Genomic DNA, 27,008 nt, shown 5'->3' on the forward strand with positions numbered 1-27,008 from the left:
TAGCAGCCATGGTTTGAAGTTTCTTCAAAACCACCTGTTGGGATCTGCAGCAATCACCTGTTTGTAAGCATGCAGTTGTTCACTAGAAGCTTGCCCACACATGTCTTTGTGTAGAAGATTTAGTGCCTCACCCTTGGTGTGAGCAAGGGACTGAGCCATCGCAGGCAGGTCCACACCAGAATTCCTACTTTCTACGTCTCCAGCCTAGGCTTGGGCTTGCCATGACTGCAGCCTCCCCACAACTAGGTGGCCCTAGATGCTGCCCATGGCCCCCTGTAGGTCACGCATCATTGAGTCAGGTGTCATCCACAGGCAGATCCTTGCTAGGGAGCAGGTAGCATTGACAGATGAGACCCTGACTCCCAGCCTCCCAGTCCTACGCCTGCATTCTAACTCAGCCACCACTCACTCACTGGGGCCCCTCGCTCTACCCTGACCCCAAGCTTCTCATAAGCAAAAGAAGGATGCCTTGGGTATCACCACTGCCCCAGTTAGAGCTTCAAAGTCACCTTCCCTAGAGACTCCAGGCTGTCTCCATAAAAACAGCCAGTTCTCTCTGTCACCCTCAATGCCAGAGCACTCTCCAGCATGGGTCTTCTCTTCGTTCCCCTCCCTTCTCTCTCTTCTTTTTCTCTTTCCCCTTCTCTATCCATCTCTTCTGTCTTTCCTCTCTTCCTATCCCTCTGTTTCTGCCTCTCTGTATTCTCCCCCAACCTCTGTCCTTCTCTGTCTCCAACTCTCCCCTCCTTCCCATCTGGCTTTTTTGGGGGGTAGGGTCACTTGTTTAATGCCTATGCTCTAAAAAGAACCACAGCTCCCCCAGGAAAAGGAAGGGACACTGCCCTGTTAGCCTGGATGTCCCAGTACCCACTGCTACAGCAGAGTTCCTCAACTTTGGCAATGAACAACCCATCTGGCCCTGCTTCCTGTCTGGGCTATTATTATGACACTCCAGTAAGAGTGTGTGGCTGGGGCCCTTAGCAAAACATTATAAATCCTCCCAGGAGAAGGTGTCCCTTATAGAGCTATCTATGAACTAACTCCCAGGACAGGTATTAGGGACATCAATCTATGTGTACATGCTGGCATGACCCCTCCAGGGCCAACCAAGCACAGCATGCGTCTACTTTATGTGGGCACCTTCTCTCCGACAGCCATGCCATAACAGAATGTTTTCTGCTGGTTGGCTAGAGCCAAAGCCAACTGACACGCCAACCTATGGGCACCACCATACCTGTGCCACTGCAGACTAAATGCCTGTGCTTAGTACACCCTTAACTAAGTAGATGTCCACCCCTGAGAGTGCACAGGGCCAGTTATCCACCATAGGGCATGCACACACTGAGCCTGGAGTCCAGGCACCCACCTCCTCTGGGATGGCTGGCCAATTGGCACGATCTTGTCCTCATAGAATCTCTTCATTGCAAACCGGTCAAGAGCCTGGTCAGCACTGTGGGGAGACACAAGACAGTCAGAAAAGCCCATGCCTATACCCAGGGGCCTCTTGTCCCCTTCCTCAGATCCTCCCAGGCTTGCATAGCCCCTCAGTCAATCTTGGTCACCATGGAAGGACAAACTCCTCTGCCAAACATGCTACACTGAGAAGCCTTCAGGAAGAACATGCTCAAGCTTCTCCAATCTGTAGAGCACAGCACTCAGTCAGGAGGTCTCCAGCCTGGCAGCCTATCTCTAGACTGCTATTAATTGGCTCCAGGGACATAATCCTTTCCATCAAACCTCATCCCTCTCATCAAATGAGGCTTAAAGGAGATTGAATGAGGTGACACCCATTAAGAGTTTGGCAGCCATGGGTGCATTCGTGTCCACTCAGCAGACACAAGGCTGGGCCAAGACCCTCCACACAGCATACAGAGATAATTCTGGCATTCCAACAACTTTCAATCCTGTTTAGAGTAAATGCAAAGTCCTCATTAAGGCCAGCAAGGCCATTGCTCTCTGTTACCTGACTGTCCCTAAGCTGTCTCTGACTCTATATTCACCAGTTCTCTTTTTCCTACCCACAGCTCCTCTCCAAGACCAACAGAAATCCTTTAGGACTTCAGAGTCACAGGTCCCCTGGCCAAATGCCCCCAGTCACTTCTGGTCTCTATGTTTTCACAGCCACAATCATGTTGCTGGGGGACTTGATTGGTATTTGAAGCCCTCAGGGGCAGGCCTGGGCTGTAATCTCTACATTCTTCCAAGCACCATTATAACAAGGTGCCGGACACAGCAGCCTCTGGGCAGCCATGCTAGATGAACAAGCCTTCAGCCTCTGTGCTGAGTGAGGTCAGAATGGGATCTACGTACTGGCTGGTTCCTGTTCTTTCTCCCAAACACCCAGGCAAAAAGGCAGTCCCACAGGCTTGAGGTAACTACCAGCTCGTCCCCTGGACCCAATTCTGATGCCGTATCTCCTCCTTCCCAGATCATCAAGGGAAACAGGAGGCAACTGAGGGAGAATGAGTAACCCAAGGCTGTGTGGGTGTCTTCCACACAGGAGAAGGTGTTCCACCGTCTCCAGCTGATTCCATCCTGCCTCAGAGCTGGGGGCACTTTCTCTAGCTCTGGGGGCTCCTGTACCTCTCATCTGTCCTGGTCCTCCGTCGGAGGGCAGCTCCTTGCCTCAAGAAGGCAAAGACCATGCAGGTGGGAGGGGGTGTCCCCACACCAATGTCCAGAGGACGGAGACCGCTGACCTCTCACCTGGCTGAAATGTTGCTGTAGTGCATATATGCTGCAATGACGACCCCAATCCTGCCTCGGTTTCCCTGAAAGAGGCAAAAGACAGTCATTGGTTAAACAGGCTCTGCTGTTCGAAGTCTATCCAGAAGCCTGGGGGCCAAGGGCAGGAGAGAAGGGTGCTGTTCTGGAGAAAGAGGAACATTGGGGAGGGAGGCGGAGGACAGGAGACAGAAAAGCCAGTGCACCCTCCACTGCTAGGAACATAAGTCACTGCCCTGCCCCATTTGTTGGAGGTAGGCTCTTGGGCAGAAGCTGTCATGTTCTAGAATGGAAAACAGAAATGGGTGGGTGAGCACAGTCGCATAATCTGAACTCTCATGTAGGTGTGCACACACAGTTGTACACACACAGGTACATGCACACGGGTACAGCCCCTGCTCTGACCTTGTTGTGGAGAACAACGACATTGTGGGGGTCTGCATTGAGCCAGGTGTCCATGGCCTTACAGACACTGCAAATCTTCTCCAGGGCTGGTGTGTGCAGGTCAGGCCAGCCAAATTCCAGGACCTATGATTGAGACGTAAGTAAGAAAAGGGAAGCCTAGGCACTCCATCAAGTCAGCCAGAACAATGCGGGAAGAGTCACCAGCAGCCAGGCCTCTGCTCTTAACCTGCTTGTCTGGCTGAGAGACAAGGCTTAAAGAGCAAAAGCTATGACCTGGGACCCAGGCTCAAAGTAGGGTCTGAGGCAAGCCATATCCCTTTCCCAGAAATATTGTCCTCACAGGGGTGTGCCAAGCTTTACAAAGTGAGACTATGATCTCAAAGCTTCCAGAAAGGCCCGAGCCCAGCCCTCCAAGCTCCCCTCCAAGGCCAGTTCAAGGCTGACAGGGTGTCAGAGGAAACGAAAGGGCCCCTAATGCTCACAGCCCTTTGGATATACAGACTGCCCATTCCCGGGCCTCTGAGAGAAGTCCAAAGTGTACAGAAGCGGGGCTTCCCAGTGGCCTTCAGCCCTCAAGGCCTCCTGGAGCCCTCTCTAATTTCACAAAACACTAAATGAAAAGAGCTGCTATTTGGCAGGGTCCACAGAACATGCCTAAGCCAGCTGTCCACTTTCAGAGACATGATCTGAGGCCCAGAGCAATCTGTTGCTTGCTTAACATCCCATAATGACAGGCACCAGAATCCAAAATAGAAGCCAAGGTCCCCAGCAAAGTCTCTAAAAGACCCACTTAGCAAGCAAAGTAAACCCTGGGGACAGGCACATATAGAAAAGACACAACCCAAGCCCCGCTGTGTATTCCTCCCACATGTGTATTCCCTCCCCAGGGCAGATGAGGTCAGAAAACACTGTGTGAAATTTCAGTAGTTGGTACTCTATAGTCCTTTATCAGATCTGAGATGCCCTTGAACTTGGAACTGTCATGGCACCAACATACGAAGGGACGTGTTCTCTCTCCCAGTAGCCCAGGCTAAGCCAGGCCTAGTCTTCCCGAAACAGTCACGGACTCACCTTAGCGTGGAGCTTTGTGATGTCAGGCCTCTGCTCAGAGAGGTTGAACAGCTGGAAAGAGACAAAGGGAGAGACCAGAAGAGTGAGTGGGAGGAAGCCGGAAGAGGGAGTCCGTCCCCAGTTGTCAGGGGCCTGGCCACAGACCAGCCATGAGCTCTCGGACTCCTATACCTGCTCTCACTCTCTCCCCTAACAGAAATTTCCACCGCACACATATGTTGGCCAACGGGATCAGCAGTGAGCTCTCAGGAAAGGGGGAGGCTGCCACACTCAGCCGGGCCCCTTGCACGTGAACATCCTGAACTTGGGATGAGAAGAGAGGGGGCTCTGCCCACTGGTGCGGAGGGATGGTGGGGGTCGTCTCTGGCTTCAGGACCAAATGCCCCAACAAGACTGCTTCTCAGTCTTCTACCACACGGAGTCTACTCACATCCCACAGCCTACCCTGCCTCCCATGTTCCTTGACCCCTAAAGGGCTGTGCAGAACTGTCCACCTCTAACTCACGACCACAGTTTGTGTCACATACCAGGAAGAGAGGGGACAGACTCTTGAATGGGCAGGACGGGGGGGGCTGCGGCAGAACACAGACATCCTAGGACTCTGCATTTCTAAAGCCAAAGGACTCCAGATACTCCCAGTACTACTAAGGAACACATTTAAATGACATTAACAATGTCACTAAGCTGGCTTCATTCCCTCAGCAACCCCCATGTTGCAGAAGGGAAAACTAATGACCAAGACCATACATTCAGCTATCACAGAGGTGGAATAAAAACCCAGGACTTTCTGGTATTTAAAGCCAGGAACTACACAGTACTCAGCACAGATGATGGATGGATTACTACAGAGGCCTTCAACATGCATGTCCATTCAGAACTACAGAATCTGGGACCTTTGGGAGTAGTTAGGGATCTTATTAGGAGACATTCTTGGATACAGGGTGATCTAAGACTAACAACCAATGTCCTTATCACCACAAGGTGGAAGCAGAACATAGAGCGACGTGGCCACAAGCCAGGGGATGCCTGGGAGTGCTCGGATCGGCCAGGAGTGAGAAAGAGGGAAGGAACAGTTTTCTCCAAGATTCAGGGGAGCACGGCCTCCCTGACACCCAGATGCCCGGCCTCCAGAACACATGCCTGTCATTTTAAGCCACAGTGTGTAGCCATTTGTTCCAGTAACCCCAGCACCCTTGTGCAACCTCCTCAGCCTAGCTCTGTTAAACATGGCAGGCAGCAACCAGGGGCTCAGAGCCAGCAGTCCAGCCCCTACATGGCTCCCTTGAGCAAGGACCTGAGGTTCCCTCCAGGGATAGCCACCTTCCTGCTATAGAGAAAACCCCTGCCACCCATCTCCTCAGCATCAGGTAACCCTAGCCAGCCACAGGCTTCCCAAAACTATACATGGCCAAGTCTGCCCCAGGGCTTCCACCAGAAGCAGCCCCACACAGACTTCAGCCTTCTCTCTCCAGGGCTGTTCTGAAGGTGGTCCGCAGTACGGGCTCAGCAACGTGAGCCTGAGTCCTTATTCTCTTCTAGTCTGCCCACCGACACATTCGCACATTCTCACAATCACGTACGCGCACTCACAAGTGGTCACACGTCTTCAGGCTCAACACGCACTTGGCTCCACTCAATCGCATGTGCTCTCCTGAGAATCAACTCTCTCAGATAGAGTGAAGCCCTGGGCCTTGCAGGATGTCCAGGGTAAGGAAGGGAAGGGTGCTAGCATGGGGAACGGGCAGGGACTCTCGGCATACAGGAAGTGAGCAAGAGGAAGGGTAAGGCCCACCTACCAGGTAGTTGCCCCCATGCTTGGACTTCAGCATCTGAGCCACTTCACGGAGGTTGCTGCGGAAGTTCTCCTCATTAGCTGTGCTGGGGAAGGACACGGCGATGATGCGTTCGGTGATATACACCAGGTCCAGCTCACAGCTGTCTTCCATGGCTCGGTTCACACTCAGGTTTCTAGAGAGACTGGGTAGACAATGGGTCCAGGTCAGAACCAGGAATCCAACCCCGTCTCTAATACCCAGTTAGTCAGGCGCAAGTTCCTAATAGGATCCTAATGGGGAAAGATTGACTAGGATGGGATCCAGGGATCCTGGAGCAGAGCCCTGGCTACCTCCATGCACTCAAACTGAGAAGGAAGACAGGAAGCCTCCCTGGGGAAGGGGGCAACTCAGGTGATAATGCTCACATGGGCTGGAGCTGAGCCAGAGTCCAGGCACATTCCAGCCTCCCTAAGAGAGGCTGACCCCAGCTCTCCCTGAAGAGATCATTCTTGGCCCAAGTCTCCCTCATTCCTAAAGACCAGAGAAGTAAGAGTGCTGGATGTTTGCTGCAGTGGTGGCAAAGGCAAGAAACACAGGAGCACCCAGAGCACCCGGGATAGCAGCTGTGGCTCCCCTGGACACAAGGTGAGAAAAGCAAGGAAACTCACAGCTTTATACATCAGCTTTTCTACCAGAGGAGGTAGCCTGCTGGGACAGCTCTTCCCCATCCTCCTCCTCCCTCCCCATCCAAGGTGTACTCCTCCCATGAGGAGTGGGCAGCATTCCGTATTTCGCTAACCTTTGCTGTACTATAGCAGTATGGGGTTGAGGCTGGAGCCAGTTAAAAGTAGCAGATCCTCTGGCCCTGGTGACAGAAAGCCCTGGGACATCAAGGAGCCTAGAAATATCTAGATTCCACCAGGGTTGAAAGTCAAGACTTGGACTTAAATTCCAATCACTTCTGGCCCTCTTCTATGTCAGCAAGGCTGGGCTAGAGCTCTGACTACTGGTCTACCTGGTACCTACACATTTACCTCACACAAAGTAACCTGAGTACCGGGCACTCTCCATAGTGCTTTGGTCCTGACTCTAAAGGTTCTACACCCTCACAGCCTGTTTCATTCTGGCCTTTCCCTCTGAGAGGCAGGGGAAGGAGAGAGGTCAAGATAGGCATGAGTAAGAGGTGGCCATCCTGGGGTGGTGACCAACCAGTTCCACTGTCAGGATGGTTTCCAAGAAAGATACAAAGGCACAACAGTGCCATCCGCTGGACAAGATTGGCATCACAGCTCTAGACGTACTAAGCTGTGGTAGAGATGGGGAGCAGGGAGGGGCATGTTTAAAAGGCAACCTTGATCTACAGAAGCTGATGGCAGAAACCACGGCTGGCATCCTTAGACATTTTGTGAGGCTCAGAGTGAAGGTAAGGAAGAAGAAGGTAGAGCATGAGCAAAGCCTGGAGTTCTGAGTGCTCTTTTCCTGACCTCCCGAGATTAAAGACCTCATCCACAAAGAGTCAGAGCCAGCATGGGCCTTGACGGTGGCCAGCCCTGACGGTCACTTCCGGGCAGTGGATGACCTTGAGCAAGTTACAGCAGACACTCAGCAACTCATTTTCCAATACACAGACCTTCAGTGCCATTACAAGGACTAATGAGCTAATGCGGGAAAATATAGAGTCCACCTCAAGGTCTGGTTTGGATCTCACAGTGATGAAGGCCAAGGGCCACCAACTCCAGGCTGCTCGCTGGGGCTGTACAGCATCAGTCTCAGGATCCAGGATGGGACACGAGAATGCCCATAGCCTACTCCTTCCCCTTGTGCCAAGTACCTGATAGGCTGTGGCTGTGGCTGTATGCTTGGAGAAACTCTCATGGAGCCCTGGAAAAGAGAAAATGCACAGTATTACAAGAGACGGGGGAGCACAGGAAGGGAGGAGCAGAGGGGACGCTAGGTCATGGCCACACAGAGATCCTCCACGACCAACACTCCATCCTCACCACTGTAACACCCGGCCACAAAAAACCAAAAGCCAAAACGACCTGCTGTGGGAAGGGCAGGCAGATAGAAAGAGGAAATCTCGGATACAGACATACAGCCACCTGAGTGGCTCCCCTGCTCCGGAGACGCGCTCACCAACAGTGGCTGGATTGGCAGAAACCTACCTCGCCCTAATTCACCAGGCATCATGATAGTAACCTCAACTAGAGATCACAGACGGCGACTGCCTATGCTCTGGAAAAGCTAAGGGTCTACACTTGGGCCAGCTCTGAGCCTGTGTCCTCTGTCACCGTCATCCCTCACTCCCCCTCCTCCAAAGCCACAACACCGAGTTACTGGATCAATGGAAACCTTTGAGACAGAGCAGCAGGTGTGTGATTTATAAAGGGAATCCAGGGACCCGTGCTTCTGAGGATCTGTGTCCGTATACTGGCTCACCTGCCCCAATCCAGGATGTTGATGGTATAAAACTAAGCGAACAGACCCACCTTGGTGACCCAAACTTTGCAGGGCAGCAGAGTGACATTAAGTCTGCAGCTCTAGGCTCCAGCATCCTGCTAGGCAGCCAAGGGGACACTTGCCCCCCCTGAACCTGATAAAATGTCATCAGAATGTCACAGTGAGACAGGCCAGCCCTCAATAGTTTATATGGGCAAACCAAAAAATGCAGACGAGCCCCCTCACTCAGCCTGGCACTTGACCAATGGCAGCTGTCACTCTTTCATTAAGAAGAATTGAAAGAGAAATTCCTGGAAGGGAAGTAACAACTGTCCACTCTCATGAACACAAACAAACAAACAAACAAACCCTGTTTTGCTCTCCCTCAGCAGCCACCAAACACTCTAATGCACGTAAAATTGCATACCCCAGTTCTGAATTTCTGGGCTCCACCGAGCCACCTTTCCTGGCCACCAAATAGCAGCACCCCCCACCCCACCCCCCGCCTCCTTGGAGATTAAAGACTGCAAGGACAGAGACATAAGACACACAGTGACTCACCCCTGAATCCCTAGGAGGTTGATGGTGCAGCAGGACTCAAACTCTGACCTGGACTTGGTCATAGAGCCTAAGTGGAGGGTACTGAACCCAGTATCCATGGTGTTGGGCTCTGGGGTCCAGTTCCCCATGGAGTGCAGAGTCAGGGCCCCTGGCTGCAGGAAGGGTGTCCACCCTGCCACTGTGGGGCTGCTCAGAGCCCAGTAGAACCCACAGTGCAAGGAGGAGCTAAACAGCGCTGTCCAGAGGAATGATTCTCAGTCTCTCAGCATTTCTGGCCCTAGGAGTACTCAGGGTTGCATGAGTCAGGCTAGGGCAGGGGAGGCGGGGACCAAGGGTGTTTGGTTTTCAAAACCCTAAACCAGGCTGTTCCAAAACTCCCCACCCCAAAGCACACAAAAAGCCAACACTTCATCTATCCCATTGCAATGGTCTCTGATGAGGAGGCCCTGACTCTCCTCAGGCCCTGGGCCTGGCTCCAAGCCCCAGGGCCACCCTACTATAAATAGCCCCTGGGGCTTCATCTGCTGTGGATCCACAGTCACTCTTGAAGGAAGCCACCACAGCTGCTTCGAACAACTGGAAGCCACAACTTAGCCAAAGCTTACAGTGCCGCCAAGATCAGGGCCAGGCACACGCAAGGAGCGGGAGGAAGACAATAGACCAATTGAGCCAGGGCTGGCAAAGGAACTGGAGAGCCAAGCAGAGCTGGGAGCCTCTGAAGGCACAGGGCAAGGGATGCACAAGACCCAGAGACCAGGTTTCCAGTCCAGTCCCCCACCACCCTCTGGCCAAGGTTATGACACTCCACATTCCTCACTGCCGACTGGACGATAAATACTTGGCCCAAACAAGAGTCTGGCCCTGCCGCCTCCAGAAGTGATAAGAAAAGTCCAAACACTCTTTACAGCAGGGTGGCTGGGACAGAGATGCACAGAGGAAACTGCCCTGGGCAGGGGATAGGGACCAACAGCTGGACTGTCACCCCTGATGAATCACAGGGTTGGACTGCCCTCGTAACAACAGGGCTTCCTGTTTTCTGCAAGGTTTAGGGACACATGACCCTCGCCAGCAGAAGGCAAGCTTGCACGGAGACTGTGGCTTCGTCATGAGCTCAGGACACCAGTAAAGGGGCAGCCGGGAGCAAACACACCCCTCCTGTGGACTCCCCAAGAGACAGCAGGGTAAGTTGAGGCCTGGTGTCAGCTCCGTGGCCCCCTCATGGCAGACATACCCTCACTGGTTAACATTCACTGTTTAACTGTGTTCTGGGCACCTGGGAGTAGAAGGAGAGAGGCCCAAGCCTCACCCTGGTTCTGTACGGCGAAGATAACTGTCAATTCACCCGGTGAGAGGCACAGTGGTGTAGTCTCACATGCTCATCAGTAAAATGGGTACAACACAAGGCTCAGAAATCTCTTACCTGCCCCACTTGGGAGTCCCTGGGGAAGGTTTATTTTTAAAAGGAAAATAAATTCTTTGCCTGCCTGTAATCCCATTCTTTTCCCCTCTAGGGAATCTCAAAACTCTTAGCTTCCTACTGACTCCTCCCAAGACAGACCAATAATAGAACTTTTGATCCAACTCCTTGAGTACCAAACAGAAGTCTCCCTTATTCTAACCTCCCAAACATGTCTCTCCTTGGCAGAAAGGCCTCCATGAAAGAGCATTCCACAGCCTCCCCCAAACTGTGTCTTTCCTCACTGTCAGGATGGTCCCCCTTATATCTAACCCGCATCCTTCCTGCTGTGGGCACCAATTCCTTTTTCCTTGGTTCTCCATGCAGGCAGGAGCTGATTATAACTCAAACATTCCAGAGTAGCTCAGGTCTGCAGTCTGGGGCTCCTCTTTACCACCTTCTGCCCCCCATAGCATATTTATGCAGCAAGAACTATATGAACCTTGGGTCTCCAGTGGCCCTTGTCTGCAGCTAGAGGCTGGGAGAAATCCTGCCTTCCTTTCAGGGCCACGAGCAAACAAAACACCTCTGGACAGAGGGAAAAAAAAACCCGTTTCCTGAACCTAGGTCCCCAGAGCCCCCGCTGAGAGGTGGGTCTGCCAGTGAATTCCAGGGGTCCTGTGAGGCAGCCAGAGAGCCCAGCCCTTCATTCCTGCATCTCCCAGGACTGAGGGCCCCCACAGGCCCCGGCAGCCACACCCCTTCCTCCTCCTCCCCTCCCCTTCCTGCCCACCACTTGGATTTTTCCAAAACAAAGTGCGACACAGCTCTCGCCTCTGCAGCCTCTACTGAACACCAGCTCCATTGGAGGAAACAGCCTGGAGAGACCAAGCAGGAAACACCTCACAAACCGGCTAGTACCCTGAGCTGCTCTCTCCTCCCCACTGCCCAGAACACAGAGGAGCCCCAGGCAGCCAGGGGACCATCCCTGCAGCCCTGGGTCACCCAACCTACAACAGATGTCTGGAAGTCTGACAGTGGGGTTTCCACTCCTCTGAAGCAGCAGGCCTTTCTGGAATCTGTTCTCCTGTTTGCCCTCCTTACACTCCTTTAGTGAGACATTTTCTCCCTCCTCCCTCCTCCCTCCTCCCTCCTCCCTCCCCCCTCCTCCGTCCTCCCTCCAGACCAGGCACCACCCTGACACATGACCACCTGCAGACTCACTGATCCCACACCAAGTTATTTTACCTAAAACCTAAAACAAGATGCCATCAACCACAACTAAGTGGCCGCCTCTTTCTTCCATAAGACCAAGGTCAAACATGTCATTAGGGTCAATAGCCCTTCTAGATGTCTAACCTCACTGCTCTGACTTGCCTCTAGTTTATGGACTCCAAACGGCCCATACTAGAGATGCAAGGGTCAGAAGTCCCAGGACATAATATAAACACCACCCAGAACACCAGCTAAAGGTAATGATTCAGAGGCTACCACTTTATCCCACAGGCCAAGGGTTCAGAGGTCTGGATGACACGTATCCAGAGATATCCAAGGGATATCTCAAGCTTCTGTTTCCTTGTCTATAACATGAAGCCATGGCATCTGCCATACACCTTGTCATGACGCCATACAACCTCTCAGCCTAGCTCCTGGCCCCTAAGAGAAACAATGACTGGCAGGCAGGCAGGCTGATATTTACTGAGGATCCATCATAGCTGGGGTGTGCCCCTAACTAATTCATATTCTGCAATGACAGACACAAAACTAAATTCCCAAAAGCATCATGCACCTCATCCCGAGGACCAATGACAGGAATCCTCACATACCTCCACAGCGCCTTCCCCCAACCTAGGAGTCCTTGCGGCCCCTAGATAGCTCCACTCCTTATTGCTGGGCCTATGGCGGCCCAGGATGGTGCTGCAGTGTTGGTGGGCCACCCTCGGGAGCTCTACAGCTCAGCCCCTCCCTGCGGAGCCCTCCCTACCAGAGGCCAGGCAGCTGTCAGATGATAGGGCCTCGTGCCATCAACAGCTCCCCCTGTGCCAACCGCCAAAACCACTCCCTGTTCCTCTCCAGGCCTGGAGTGGACGGAGGGGCCAGCATGGGGCACAGGACAGAACAGATCTGAGGAGGGTGAAGTGTCCCCTGTGGGGCCTTCCAGGGGTGTGTGGAGACAAGCCAGCCCCCCAACAGAGATCAGGAGCTCCTGCCCCCTAGCCTGAGTTCCTTCTGATTAAGAAACTTGTCCTTTGACTCTCCTTGCAAAACTGAAGACAAAATGAGCCAGAGTCCTGAATCAGAGGCAGAAAAGGTCACACAGCAGTCACCACTTCCAGAGACTCCAGGCTCCAGGGAAGCACACCCGACAATGTCTCCAGGATCGAGGGTCATCTTAAAAGCCCAGGGCCCCTTCACCTCAGCCCTGTTGCTCTACACCAAACCTAGCTCTCAGATCTGCCCCTCTGCTCCTCCTCACCCAGGGCCAGGAAGAAGACCAGGGCCAAGTCTGAGCCCAGTGAGTGGCTTTGTGAGCCTCCCCTTTCTCCAGAGCTATGGGAGGCATATCCACTGGCAGGTCTGAGGGCATGCCTCAGCCTCACTCTCCCTTGGCCCCTACCCTCCTCATACTCACGGCCTCCTCCAGGTTTTTCGGAGTACTTCCAGCCCGGCAGTCTCCTTCCCCCTGTAGGCAAAGGGGTTAATGTCAGAGAGCAGTGAGATAAACAGTAGAAGGTTCCAGAATTCCTACCTGCCAGGGTCAGGATAAGGGGGAAAGAGTAGCAGAAGTTTGGGGGGTGTGCTTGTGTTACTTGCATGCCTGTTTGTCTACTCAAAGGACCACCAGAGAGACATAAACCCTCTCCTTTGGGCCCACCCCTGGGGGGGACATTTACTCCATTTTGAAGATGAGAAGCTGAGGACCAGACAGGCTCTCCCTCACCTGAAGTCTCACAGGGAGAGCCTTTGCCTCCAGCCCATGGTTTCAAGGTGGCCTTCCCCATTAGACACCTCTTCCAGCCTCAGTTTCCCCATCATAGAGTGCCCCAACCTAATTCTCATCTTTTTCTTCCAGCTTGGAGAAAACTCTCTCGGGTAGTCCAAAAGATTGAAGGGAAGTCTGCTCAGCTTTGTCACATTCCATTTCTCCTTTACCCTGTGTGTGTGTGTGTGTGTGTGTGTGTGTGTGTGTGTGTGTGTGTGTGTGTGTGTGTGTGTGTGTGTGTCTGTGTGTGTCTGTGTGTGTCTGTGTGTGTGTGTGTGTGTGTGTGTGTGTCTCTGTGTGTGTGTGTGTGTGTGTCTGTGTGTGTGTGTCTGTGTGTCTGTGCCTGCAGACACACATGCATACAGGTCACTTTCACAAACCGATATTCCTAAAGCAGATAGGTCCTGCCCCTTCCTACCCTCTCAGGCAAATTTGGCATTTGAGACAGGGTCTCTTTCTAACCTGGGACTTGTCAGACGAGGCTAGCCAGCCAGACTCAAGGGTCCACCTGTCTCTACCTCCCCAGCACTGCAGTCACAAGCAGGTATCACCACACTGGGCCACTTTTACCCAGGTGGTTTCTGGGGACTGGGCTCGCATGTCCATGCTTGCACAGGCATTCCCATGACTGAGGGTCACCCCAGACCTCCCTCTTTTTTGTAAAAAGGAGGTCTCAGTACATAGCCTAAGCTGACCTAAAACTGAGAGTAATCCTCCTGCCTCATTCGTCTTCTGGATGCTAGGTTTACAGGCCTGAGCCATTGAGCATATTTCTTACAAATTTAACCACTGATCTCCTTCCTAACTCCACCCTGCTCCCTCTCTGTCAGCCTCAGCCCTACATCCCATGGCTGGATGTAGGCTCCAAGGTCATGAGTACCCTTCCTCCAGGCCCAAAGCCCTCTCCCATCTCCAAACCCATCTCCCTGTAACCTCCTCCCAGCCTCGGGACTCTTCAGTTGGCTGGGTTGTCACTCACCACATCTACTACATTCTTGGGCACACTCTCCGTGGCGATGGGCTAGGGACAAAGAGAAAATAGTGTGAGTTCCACAGAGATGCTGGCACATCCACCTTCTAGGCTGGCGGTCAGAGTGGTAAGAAGGGCACAGGCTTCAAGACATCACTTGGCTGGTCCCAAGCTGGGGAAGCAGCATTTGCAGAAAGAAACACTGTCTTATTAGCAGTGGAGCCATCCAGTTCTATCTGATCACACTAAGCCTCAGACCCCAATCAATGGGGACAACAGGACAAGGCACTCTTGCTCCACCTTCTCAGAGCTTTCACCTCCACTGTCTATCCCGGGCAAGAACCCACAGAGGCAGGGGCACCATGGCCAGTTAGTCCCAGGAAACAGACATAAGATATGATGAGAAGGCCCAAAAGCACGGACTCCTGGGATCAGAATCTGATAAATACTGCCCAAGTCCCAGCTCTCCAGTGACTTTCTGGCCTCACCTTTGGTACCTATAGTACACACACACATCACACATACACACACACACACAACACACACACACTAACTCATCCTTGGTACCTATGATACACACACACACACACACACACACCACCACCACCACCACCACCACCACTACCACCACCACCACCACCTTCTTCTCCTTGGTGGGCTCCTTCCTCCAAGAAGCTCTGATTATACCCCATGTGGTACACCATTAGCCTTCCCATCTATGCTTTTCTAAAGGAATGGTCAAACCTGGCCCGATACACTGTGTTCATCCAATCACAGTTAATTTGGTATGTAAGATGTGTTTTTATTATTTAAATTTTGTGCATGTGTGTAGATCTCGGTGTGGATTTGTGCAGGAACTCATGCAGGCCAGAAGCATCAGATCTCTGGAACTGGATTTACAGGTGATTAGAAGCCATCCACAGTGCTGGGAACTGAACTCGGGTCTCCTGCATGGGCAATGTGTGCTCTTACCTGCTAAGCCAGCTCTCCAAGGATTTTGGATCCTTGGTTTACCTTCACCCAAAGTAATCATTGTGACAGTTTGATAAACTCAGTAGAACTCCCTCATGCCAGGGACCAGAGGGACCAGAAGTGGGCCATCAATAAACATCCAGCCATCCTCCCTCTACCCCAGTCAACACAGGGCTTCATCCTAAAAGTGTCCAGAAGAGTGGATGATGAGGACTAGGCATGTCCTAGGCCAAGCTCACCTCCCCACTGTTACTAGAATTCTATCTGCCACTCCAGGAGGGGCTGTGACCACCTGGAAGGCTATTGGCACTGAGTGTCCTACCAACCTAGGACTTCTACGTAATCACGGGATGCAGGGACCAGAAATTCATATCTCCAACAGGGTCCTGGATGGCTCTAAGAGCAGACAGCCTGGCCCACAACTGCCTGCTGTTAACTACCGGGTGACCCTTGCTGCCCACCAGCATGGCTGACTAGTGGAATGTACATTGGGCAAGTAGAATAAAGGTCGCCTAGGAAGAGAACCTGGCTCCAAGCACAGGCTAGCCCTTATGACTGACCTCTCGCCCTGGGGTTTCCCCACAGCATGGAGATCCACCCTACCCCACCCTACTCAAACTCCTGTCAGCCTTCTCTGAGCCATAAGATTTGGTATAAAACTACAGGCCTCAGCAGAGCAGGAGAAACTCGCCCTTCCTGCCAGGGATCATCTGAGCACTGTCCCCTCTGCCCCCACCCCTTTCCCTTGCCAGCTGGAGGCCAGCCACGGGCAAGACTCACCAGTAGTCAGATGCCTTCAACACACTGTCCCACATGTCTTCCAAGGAGCCAAAAATTCTCCAACTGCCCTCCAGAGTTCATAACCCCAGCCCAGCATGTATGCACCCCCTCTACCCTAGTTCTCCAGGACTAACCACTACCAGCCTTAGACTACCTGAGGACAGAAAAGTGCAGAGACTGGTCCCAGCTGGGCAGAGTCACCTAAGGCTGCCCAAGCTCTCATGGCACAGTGGGGAAGCTCCTAGGGACTCACTAGGGAAACTGGGGATTCAGAAGTGTCAGCCTCAGAGAACTGCCCTATTATACCACAAGTACAAGACCACATGCAGGCAGGCAGGCAGGCAGGCAGGCAGGCACGCACGCACGCACACACACACACACACACACACACACTCTAGTTGACTTTTAGTCTAAGAAAGAAAAGATGTTTATTTTTATGTATGTATATGCACCTGAATGTACTTATGTGTGCCGTGTGTGTGCAACTACCTGTGGTGGCCAGAAGAGGGCATCAGATCACCTAGAACTTGAGTTTCTGGTCACCTAATGTAAGCGCTTGGAACTGAACCCAGGTCTTCTGCAAGAGTAGCAAGTGTTCTTAATTGTTGAGCCATCTCTCCAATCCCCGATTTTTCTTCTTAGAGTAACTGCTCTCCAACACCCTCTATTTTATATTTACTAACATCCTTAGAACATGCCTCTCACTGAGATATGAGCAGTGCCCACACCGAGCATAGAACAGTGCCCAGCACACTGTGAGGCCTTGGGAAATATCTGTGGTGTGAACGGTCTCCTTGCTCTCCTCTCTGATAGCTCACTATGTTAAAGATTGGTTGATACCCAGCAGCATCCCAGGTCCCCTGAACATATAAAAGCTGTCACCTCTGTCTTTGTTCAGTTTTAGATAAGGACCTTTCTATACCATATGTACACACACATGCATGCACGCATGCATAGACACATGCTACATCCTCACATGCTGCTCCCAAGACTAGAGGGCCTTTAAACGTCACTCCTCCTGCACCCTGCTCCACAGACAGTAGCTGAGGTACTGACAGAAGAACTGCCAGCATCTTAAATAAATACAAGGTCTACCCCAGGCCTGCAGAGCCCGCGTTCACTTCCCTGCCTCTCTCCTGGGGTCAGTTGGTATCTCAAAGTCAGTTACAGAGGCTGATTCACATGAAGTCTAAACAAGAACAATGCTGGCCTCACTCAGGGTCCCTAACCCCTGCTAGGTCTCAAAATTGAAGGTGGCACCCCACATACACCTGTCTTGCAGTCTGCATAGTAAACCACTCCTCCTCACATTTTTACACCCTAGCTGCCTCCACTGCCTCTCCCTATGACAGCCATGATTCTGAGGCAGCTCTTCCCAAGGCTAAAGCAAGAACAACGGCTTTGACTTGCAACAGACTGGGGACCAGGCTCTGCTGCTGTCATTACAGCCCTCAAGGTTCCTTGGAAATTGACCCTGACTCATCTCACAGGGAGACAAGGGAGCAGTGGAAGATTCTGCAATGCCCAGAGGGAGAGAGTTGGCATTTGAATTCTGCTTCTTATAGCTTCACAGGCTCTCAGCCTCTCACTCATTCTCCCCCCTCTCCCCCCCTTTCTCCTCTCTCCACCCCCCCCTGTGTGTGTGTGTGTCTGTGTGTCTGTGTCTGTGTGTCTGTATCTGTGTGTGTGTGTGAGTGCATGCACATGCACTTGAGTGCATAGATGTGGAGACCAGAGATCAACATCATGTATCTTCCTCCTTCACCCTCCACCTTATTTTGAGATGGGTCTCAATGAACATAGAACTTACTGATTTGGCTACCCTGGCTGGCCAGCAAGCCTCCAAGGCTCTCCCTATCACCATACAGTGCTGGGAACCCAGGCAAGCATCACTCACTGTGCCTGGTTTTACATGGTGCTGGGATTGAACTCGGGTCTCTGTGCTTGCACAGCAAGCACTTTTCCTACTGAGCCTTCTTCTTAGCTCCACTCAACAGAGGACACACTTTTGGAACCACAAAGGCTGGCTACAGCAGACCCTAAGGTCACCGGTAGGAACTTACTCCTTTCCTGTACTTCCCAGGGAAAACTGGGGAATGGACCGCAGTGGGAGGGGCCACTATCAGACAGCAGAGAACTTCCTGAATTAGCTGTGAACCACAGGGTGGGTAAGGAAGCTACATATCCTTTCGTCCATGTTTCCCCCTGAAACAGACACGCATGCCTTTCCCTCTCTGTGCACATGCTACCCTCCCTGCTGACTGAGCGAAGATGAGCTTGTCCTGGAAGACTGGAGGCTGATACACCTGCCTGGGGACCATGTTGTGGTCTGCAGGAAGGCCAGGCTGGGGGAGGGAAAAAATGTATCTGTGGGCTGCTCTTCAGAGGAAGGAAATGCTGGGGCTTGGGGATGTCCCAGCCTGAGCCCAGGGCACAGGGGCAAGAGGGAGGGTGCAGAATGCAGACTCAGCCTCCAGAGGAACATTCTGTCCAGAACTCTTCAAACCCTCAGCTCTAGCCTGCCAGATCTCTCTGCTCTTGTCCCAAGGGAAGTCTGGAATCTGGGCAGTTTGGAGCCAAAAAGACCCCATGACGTCACATCTACCACCACATTGATGATCCCTGAGGACACCCAGCACTACCTATCTTGGAGGGGGAAGGGCCTGGGAGGCAGAGGGGTCAACCAAAAGGAACTAGAATTGCTCAAACCTGAGACATAGGGAAGGCTATTCTGGGCTCACTTTTTCCCAAAATAGAACCATAAGTAGATATAGGGTTGGGTACAGGGAGGCAGGGGGACAAGGCATAGCATTTGGGGACGTTTAGCGGAGTATGATATTGGGCTTGCATACTGGAGGCATGATCTCATAACACCCCCATGAGGGTATCTTCTCAGCAGAAATCATAACAACAGCAACCTCTAGGCAGCAGCAGTGGCAGAGAAAGCCAGAGACTCTCACTTCCAAAGCTTGTTTTGGGTCAACTGCCTGCCCAGGCCCCCTGAGCCACCATTCCATTTCCAGGTCTCAGGGGCTGGAGAAGGAGCATTTGCCTCCCCTTCGGGCAATTTCTGGGAGGGTGCTCACTTCTGTGTGAGCCCAGGTCAGCCCTCTAAACCTGTGTCCCTGCAATGTTCCACCCCAAAGCAACAAGAGGGAATAAAATGGGCACAGGAACAGCTGAGACTGAAGCAGGACACTGGGCAGGCAGGAGGCCCAGGTGGCAGGGACGCTGACCCAAATGTTCAGGTTAAATTGCTGCCAAGGTCACAGCCTCTCATAGACACACTCAACCATCAAGTGGGAAAGAACAGGCTCTGGTGATTAAGTGGAAAGCTATGTGACTTCCACACCCCCCAGAGGAGTGCCAAGCAAGTCCGCTCCTGTCCTCAGCCCCTCCTCCAAGCCAACCCGAGGAACCCTGGCTGAGGCTGGGACACCAGGACATCCTCACCAGCCCCATCTCAGGGCCAGGCTAGAATACTGAGTATTCCCTCTGATCGCAACTCTCCTCCCCCAGAGGCCCAGGTCTGCCACAAGGCTTTGCCTCCTCCACATCCTTGGGCTAATCTGGCCCAGAACCCTGAAGCCCCTGCTGGATGTCTACCCCTGTCCCTACCACCTGCCGTCCCATCCCATAGCCACCCCTTCCTGCCAAGCCACCCCTAGCTTGCAGCAGATTCCCACTCTAAAACCCTGCTTTGGGTCAATTGCCTGCTCAAGGACCCATAATGGCCCTTAGTGCTTGGCGCTCAAGGTCCTGTTCTCCACCCAGGCTGTGAACTCCTCTAAGCCCAGCCCCTCCCTCTCTGGCCCTCTTCCCCATCCCCAGCCCGCCCTTCCCTCCCCAGTAGAGTACATTCCCATCCCCCATCTTATAGCAGTCCCCCTCACCACCAAGTGGGCATCCAGACCAAGGTAATACACAAGGTTGCAGGGTCTACTCTTCCCCCAGCCAGAGCAGGCTGGCTAACATTTATACCATATTTGCTAGCTTGCTTCTGCAATTTGTACCGAGGTCTGTGATCTAGACCTACTACCTTCTAGAGCTCGCCCTACTCCTTCCTCTAAATCAGCCCAGCCACAGGGAGCAGACTTTCCAAAGCATAGCCCAAGTGAGTTCATGTATTCTCCTGAAACCCAAGGCTCCCCCTAGTGAGAACCTAGAGTTGGGCACTGATGAATTCTATGGTATGGGTTCCTTCTGCCTTGCCTTCTGATGCCTGGCTTACCCTCCTGGGCACAACTCTGCCCCAGATATTAGGCTGCCGAAGCAGGATCTTCTCCCAGTGGTGGTCAAAGAGAGGCCTTGACCTCTGACCTCTGGGGACCATGACGCTTGCCTGTCTGAGAAAAGACAGGATGTGAGTGAGCCTGAGGAGGTCCACAGGGCATCAGCCGGTACCCTGCACCTAATGGGTGTCAGTGGCCAGTGAGGGTTCCAGCAGCAGACATGACTCCCCAAGACAGCCCGGATGGGCTATGTCTGAATTTTGAAGCCTCTTCCTGGCTCCCAAACCAACTAGCCCCAGGGCCATCTCTACCTCCTAAATGTTGCTTCTGGGAACAACAGAAAACAAGCATAGCCTCATGGCCCTAGCCCTTCTGGTGTGCAGCCTTCAGTTGTGCTTGAATTGGGCTGTACGACCCCTCCTATCCCCAGCTGCTGGGGCCTTCAGGGAGCTCAGGCCCACAGGATCCCTCCCTCTGGAAGTTAGCTTCAGACCAAGCTTGCCTCCTGGCATGACTCCATTTTCCAGGATTTTCTAAAGATGGCCACCCATGCCCCTTTCAGCACCCTGGGATTAAATTCATCAGACCACAAAACCATTCCCCTATCACAGCTCTTGATGGAAGAGATGAAATTTGCAAGCTAGTCCTCTGGTTTTCCTATATCATTATCACTCTCTCCATCTTCTTTTCTGGAAGTTGTTTTTTTAAAAAAAAAAAAAACAAAAACAAAAACAAAAAAACAGGATCTTATCATAGACCAGAGTAGCTTTAAATTCATTATGTAGGTAGCTGAGGACGGCCTTGAACTTCTGATCTTCTTGCTTCTACCTCCTGAGTACTGAAATTACAGGCCTGTAACGCCATGCCCAGTTTCATGCCATTTTCTTCTAACATGAGGCAGCCAGTGTCTGCTGTTCAAGACCCTACAATGCGCACAGGGGCATCCCTCTGAATAGCACTTTAAAAAATCTTAGGGTCCACACTGGAGGGATGGCTCAGTAGTTAAGAGTACTCATAGTTTGTGGTGGTATGAATGCTTGTTCCACAGTTGATGGAACTGTTTGGGAAGGATTAGTAGGTGTGACCTTTTTGGAGAAAGTATGTCACTGGGGGTGGGCTTTGAGGTTTAAAAAGCCAAGTCATTCCCAGTTAGTCTCTCTCTATCTCTATCTCTATCTCTATCTCTATCTCTATCTCTATCTCTATCTCTATCTATCTCTCTATCTCATTTCCCCCAATCCCACCTTGTGCTTGTGGGTCAGACATAACCTCTCAGCTACTATTCCAGCACTGTACCTTGCTGTCTGCTGCCATGCTTCCTGCTGGACTCTAGCCCTCTGAAACCATAAGCCCCAATTAAACGTTTTCTTTTATAAGGAGCTTTGGTCATGGTGTTTTGTCAGGGAAGTAGAAAAGTAACTAAGACACTGCCCTTTCAGCTGGAGTTCAGATCCTAACACCCACATCAGGCAGCTCACAATCACCTGTAACCCCAGCTACAAGGGATCCAATGCCTTCTTCTGACCTCTTCAGGGACCTGCACACACATGTGCATGCACTCGCAAAGACATACATGCATATATACACACAAATAAAAATCATCTTTAAAAAAATTCTTAAGATCTATTACTGTTTAAAACCTGGCAACTCTTGCATAAAAGAATACTATTGGCCAGGCGGTGATGCATACGCCTTTAATCCAAGCACTCGGGGCAGAGGCAGGCAGATCTCTGAGTTTGAAGCCAACCTGGTTTACAGAGCAAGTTCCAGGACAGTCAGAACTACACAGAGAAATCCTGTCTCAAAAAAACAAAAACAAGAACCAACGCTCCTGGACTGGAAGTATGGCATGGTTTGCTTAGCATGTTCAAGACTCTGGGTTCCCCAACAAAGTGGACCAACTTACAAAAGAACTGCACATGAACACAGTAGCTGTCACAGACCCTGTGTGTACAGCTATGCATTGGTACAACAAAGGAATGACTAAATAGATGATAGATCCTCTCTCAACACTCCAGCCCACTGGACAACAGAGACATTGGGGACCATGAGAAGCCCAAATTGAGCTCCCAGGTAACCCCAAGGAAGCAGACCAGGGTGCCTTTCTAGTGGCCCACTACCGGCTTGTACCTGCAAACAAGGCAGTCAGCCTTCCTGTGCCCTGATCTAAGTACCGTAAATGGTCCCACCTGTCTCTCCAGGACTGACACAGGCTGCCCAGGTGCCCATATGGGACACAAGCCCACCTGTCCCCAGCCACGGTTAAAAGGCTTTGAGAACTACAAGAGCTGTGGGAGTCATAGTGATATTTGTCACTGTTAGTGCTGGGAGGGTAGTTCTGGTGCAGACCGGTGAATGAAAAGCTCATTCGCACTCTGATCCATCTTGTGGCCTCCTATCTCCTTCCTGGATCCACACCCAAAACTCCATAAAGTGCATTTCACTGTTGTCAGGTGATGTTCTACAGGACATTCCAGCCCTGCTGCTGTGAGGCTGGCGACAGAGGGCATGGGAGACGTGTCTCCTGTTACACGGGTGTCCAGGGTACTAGCCCTTGTGCGCAGTCAGCCTCGCATCAGACGCCATGATGGCCACCCCACCCAGGTGCCAGTTCTCAAGTGCAGGGCACCTGGAATGGGGTAACTTAGTGGGCAATCCATTCAGCTATCATCATCGGCTTCTCGGGCCCTGAGAAACTGCTACAGTTCTTTGCAAAGGTCAGGAGTTTTGTGGCAGGCATCCTAACTCTATCCTGCCTAGAACCCCCCAGGAGGAAGCAACCCCCAGACTCTTCTGCCCAGGCCCTCAGACCACATCTGTTGAGTAAGATGAAGGTATGTGTTGAACATTAAACCGCTCAACCCTAGCCAGCCTGGGCACAGGCTGGAAAATATGTTTGGCCAGCAGGGTCTGAAGCTGGGCAGAAAATCTGGGTCTGAATCAGGGGAAGGGTGGTTAGGATTCATCCAAGGTTGGCAAGAAAGGTAGCGGAAGCAGAGACAAACCAAGGCCAGAACGTGCCACAGACAGATGAACTCGGGACACACTGAGTTGGGAACCAGAGAGCAGGGCAGGCCAGGCAGTGGCCTACAGAGGCTGGCAGCGAAAGGAAGGAAAACCCTGAACCCACCCTTTCCTCCCTCTTAGGAGCCTGCTCAAAGCACTTGCCTCACCCACTGCAAGGAAGCAGGTGCTGAGTGCTCTTGGTGGAGCCAAACTTTCTCCTTGCTTCCCCTGGGCCACTTTCCCACTGCCAGGGCAGCACAGGGTCTCCCACTCAGTGTGGTAGCCTGCCCCAGTGCCCCTTGTGCAGAACTCACCACGGGCAGCAGGGGACAGAGGACCACAGCAGTAACCAACCCCCCACCCCCAGCTGTCACAGTCCTAGCTGTTCTCAGTATGAATACCTACTGGGTGTGAAGAGGGTAAACGTTCCTGTCCTGGAACTCACATGCTGGCACGGGTGGAACCCCTTAGGCAAGATCAAGGTAGTTAAGCAAAGTGTACAGTGTGTGAGAGGCCTTAAGCCCATAAGCACATAAGCTCAGAGGCTGAGTAGCTAAAACACAGAGGAAAAAGCCCTAAGCTGAGGAAGGAGAGCTTCAGGGGAAGAACCTAAGGTTTTGTTCCAAGTGAGGTGGCATACCTCTGGCTTTGGAATATAGATTGCATATTAGCATGACATTTGATCTTGCCAGCTTCGAGCAGTGGGTACTATTGCTAGCTCCCATTCTAGAGCAGGGACAGCTAAAGAGAGAGTGGGGCTAGGTAATATGTTCAGGGTCACCCAGTTGAAGCAAAGAAGTTGGGGAGCAGAAAATAGGAGAGGAATAAATATCTGGGAATGGGGTGCTAGGACTCATGGGTGGGAAGTGGAACTTTCTTCCTTCGGGGAGGTGGGTTCTGAGGACCTTCACTACCGCCCAACCCCAATCTAACTAGCACATGGCCTATCCAAACTCCTGCAAGGCGACTACCACTGTGCAAGTGGACACAACACAGAGGCATGAAGACGTCCTACCTGGCACACGTGCCTCTCAAAGGCAGGCAGTCCTTCCAGCTCCTATCTGCAGGCCTCCAGCTGGAACACCATCCTATGCCCTTCTGTCCTGACCTTGGACCTTGCTCTGTAAACAAGGCTCATGAGCCAGATGCTGGCCCCTGCCTCCTGGTCCATAAACCCTGGGCCTTCCCTCAGCCTTCCCAAAGCCAAGGACATTCTGTTCTTAGCTCCTAGGTAGTAGCTCGGTACAGATGAGAAGAGTCATCAGTATTCTCTGCCCACCGCCCTGCTCTGGTACATGGTATGCCTCTGCGATCCTGGCGAGGTTTCTAGCCAGACCACTCCAGCCCCACCCACAGCTCCTTTACTTCAGAGATATGTGAAATGAGTACTCCACATCCGGAGGACCCAGGGTGGCAGCTGAAGCCTAGGAGAGGCTGACCTAGGGAGCCAGGTCTCTGCATCTGGCCTGAGTGAGCGGAGGTGACATGGCTTCAAGGCAACCAGGAGTCTGAGAGTCCAAGGGTATCCCTGGGAAACCCAAGACGCAGAGAGAAAGAAGGGAGCAAGCTATAGTCACAAGCAAGATAGGGTTGGAACAAAAGAAAACTAGATAGCCTGACTATGTGTCACATATCTAAACTGAGCAAGTGACCACACATTTGTGAAAGATGCTAATGACTAGACTCAGACTCCAACACAGGCAACACCACAGGTATTCCCCACCAGCCCACATGGAGCTCCTCTGCCCATTCCTACTCTCTGTCGGTAGGTCTGCCTGTCTGTCTGTCTGTCTCTGTCTCTCTCCGTGTCTCTGTCTTAAAGGCTATGGAAGCAGGAAACCTGCCAACCCTCATCAGACCAGCTGGAATCAGTCTGCAGCAGGCCAGCTCCACAGCCCACAACTCACAGAGGTCCTGCCCCTGTCCGAACTGTTCTGGAAATATGACAGAGAAGAGGAGGATGAGGGCCATAAAAGCAGAAAAACAGAGTCATGGGGACATAGCGAAGCTGAGGAGAGGAGCAGAGGCCACCACCTCATCGCTGGTTTCTGGAAAACACCATCCATCCCTCTGCCTCCAGTTGAAGGGTACTCAACCTACAGCCAGGAGTGTGGAAGGCAACACCACAACACACCCTCACCCTCCAGGCCCTAGAACAACAGTAACCTAGCCAGGCCCAGGGACATACAAGATGGCCTTTTATGGGTTTTCCCAAGGACCTCAAATCTCCAGACACACAGAGCAGGCCCTGCATCACGTCAGGAGGGACCTCATGACTCATTTCCTCCCGCCAGCCTCTGCCCTAAGTCCTCAATCCTCTCCACCCCACCAACCCTGCTCCCAGCACGCAGGAGAGACTGAAAAGAGAAGAGAGGGTTGTCACTCACCACCAGTTCATGGCTGGATGGAGGAACGCAAGGGGCAGCCACCTGTGAGAGAGGTAAACAAAGTCCTTGTTAGCATCTGTCCCAGCAGCCACTGGGCCTCCTGAGCCCACTCTTATCCCATTCTCAGGGGACAGCCTTCCCTAGGGCACAGGGAGAGCTCTTCAGAAGGCCACCCATAAAGGCTCAGATGAGAAACACGAAATGCCAAAAACCCTCCCAGGTTGAATCCTGTAAAACATAACACACCCTCCTGGAGGTCAGCATAGCAGCATTTATTCCCTGGACCCTGCAGAAACCATCAAGCTTTCTCCCCACACCCTCTTTTCCTAATCCTCCACATTCTTGAAAGATGGACTTGAAATATTTGAAAAACATGACAGACGAGGAAAAGCCCATTCCCCACTCTCCTCCCCATTGCCAGTGCTGCATTTGAACTTGGAGCTGGCGGGAAGGCTCCCGTAGGCTGAGATTGGCCAGATCTTCAGGTACAGCACAGGGCACTTGGGGAGGGAGGCAGCGCCCATGGGAAGAGACTATCATTACCAGTTCGTGGTCCTCACCCTTCTCTGAGCCAAGGTCAGGGTAACTTGGGCCTCTAGAGGAGGGAGAGAGGAAGGAGGGCTCAATGACCACACCACTCTGACAATTAGCAGGGCACGTGTCAGAGGCCAGTGCGTTCCTTTCTCTAGCCAACACATTTTTCTTGGATCTCAGCACTCAACCTTGGCTCTGATTCCTCACCCAAGCACCAGGCCAGAGGCCCACAGAGAGGCAGAGGGTGGCGAAGAGGCAGCTGCCTCTTCACATGGTAGGCAACCCCATCCTACTTGCAAACATACCGACATTTACTGAGCGGGCACCACCTGGCAGGCACGTCGCTAAGTAAAGTTCTTTGCCCTTTCAACAACCAGAAAGGCAGACTCTAGTGTTACCTCCCCAGAGGGGTGTGAGGCACAGATAGGGTAAGCAATTTACCCAAGGTCACACAGCAGAGGTGAGGCTGGGGAATGAACCCAGGCAATCTGGGTGCCAAGATTTGGTGTGAAGAAGACTGATAACCCATGGCCCCTCCTATCAGAGAATGAGGGGTGCAAAAAGGGTTCCCAATTCACATGAGCATAGAGCTAGAGGTAAATGTTTTAGAAGAGGTTCCTCAGGGACAAGGCCCAGAATTAGAGCAAAGATGGGGAAGAGAGAGAAGGTCTCCAGAGCTGCCTATGGTCATCCTGCTCCACGGCCAGGGCTCAGACACAGCCGGCTGTCCTTTACGGTCCCAAGCCAACCCTACTCTGGGGCTGTGAAAATGT

The 27,008-nt window shown here is 52.3% G+C and overlaps 1 protein-coding gene across 1 annotated transcript in view; it reads right to left on the reverse strand.

Moving 5' to 3' along the window:
* The window catches only part of Tns1 (tensin 1), a 209,002-nt gene that overhangs the window by 76,151 nt on the left and 105,843 nt on the right, over positions 1 to 27,008 (reverse strand). The window contains exons 4-12 of the mRNA XM_032901325.1: positions 25,702 to 25,743; positions 14,334 to 14,375; positions 13,004 to 13,054; positions 7,807 to 7,856; positions 5,997 to 6,177; positions 4,201 to 4,251; positions 3,130 to 3,252; positions 2,707 to 2,771; positions 1,367 to 1,450 (exon numbers count right to left, since the gene is read on the reverse strand). Coding sequence (XP_032757216.1) covers positions 1,367 to 1,450; positions 2,707 to 2,771; positions 3,130 to 3,252; positions 4,201 to 4,251; positions 5,997 to 6,177; positions 7,807 to 7,856; positions 13,004 to 13,054; positions 14,334 to 14,375; positions 25,702 to 25,743 — 689 coding nt within the window. The remainder of the gene's footprint in view (positions 1 to 1,366; positions 1,451 to 2,706; positions 2,772 to 3,129; positions 3,253 to 4,200; positions 4,252 to 5,996; positions 6,178 to 7,806; positions 7,857 to 13,003; positions 13,055 to 14,333; positions 14,376 to 25,701; positions 25,744 to 27,008) is intronic.

This window comes from Rattus rattus, chromosome 4 (assembly GCF_011064425.1).
Source record: "Rattus rattus isolate New Zealand chromosome 4, Rrattus_CSIRO_v1, whole genome shotgun sequence".
Taxonomy (NCBI): Eukaryota; Metazoa; Chordata; class Mammalia; order Rodentia; family Muridae; genus Rattus; species Rattus rattus.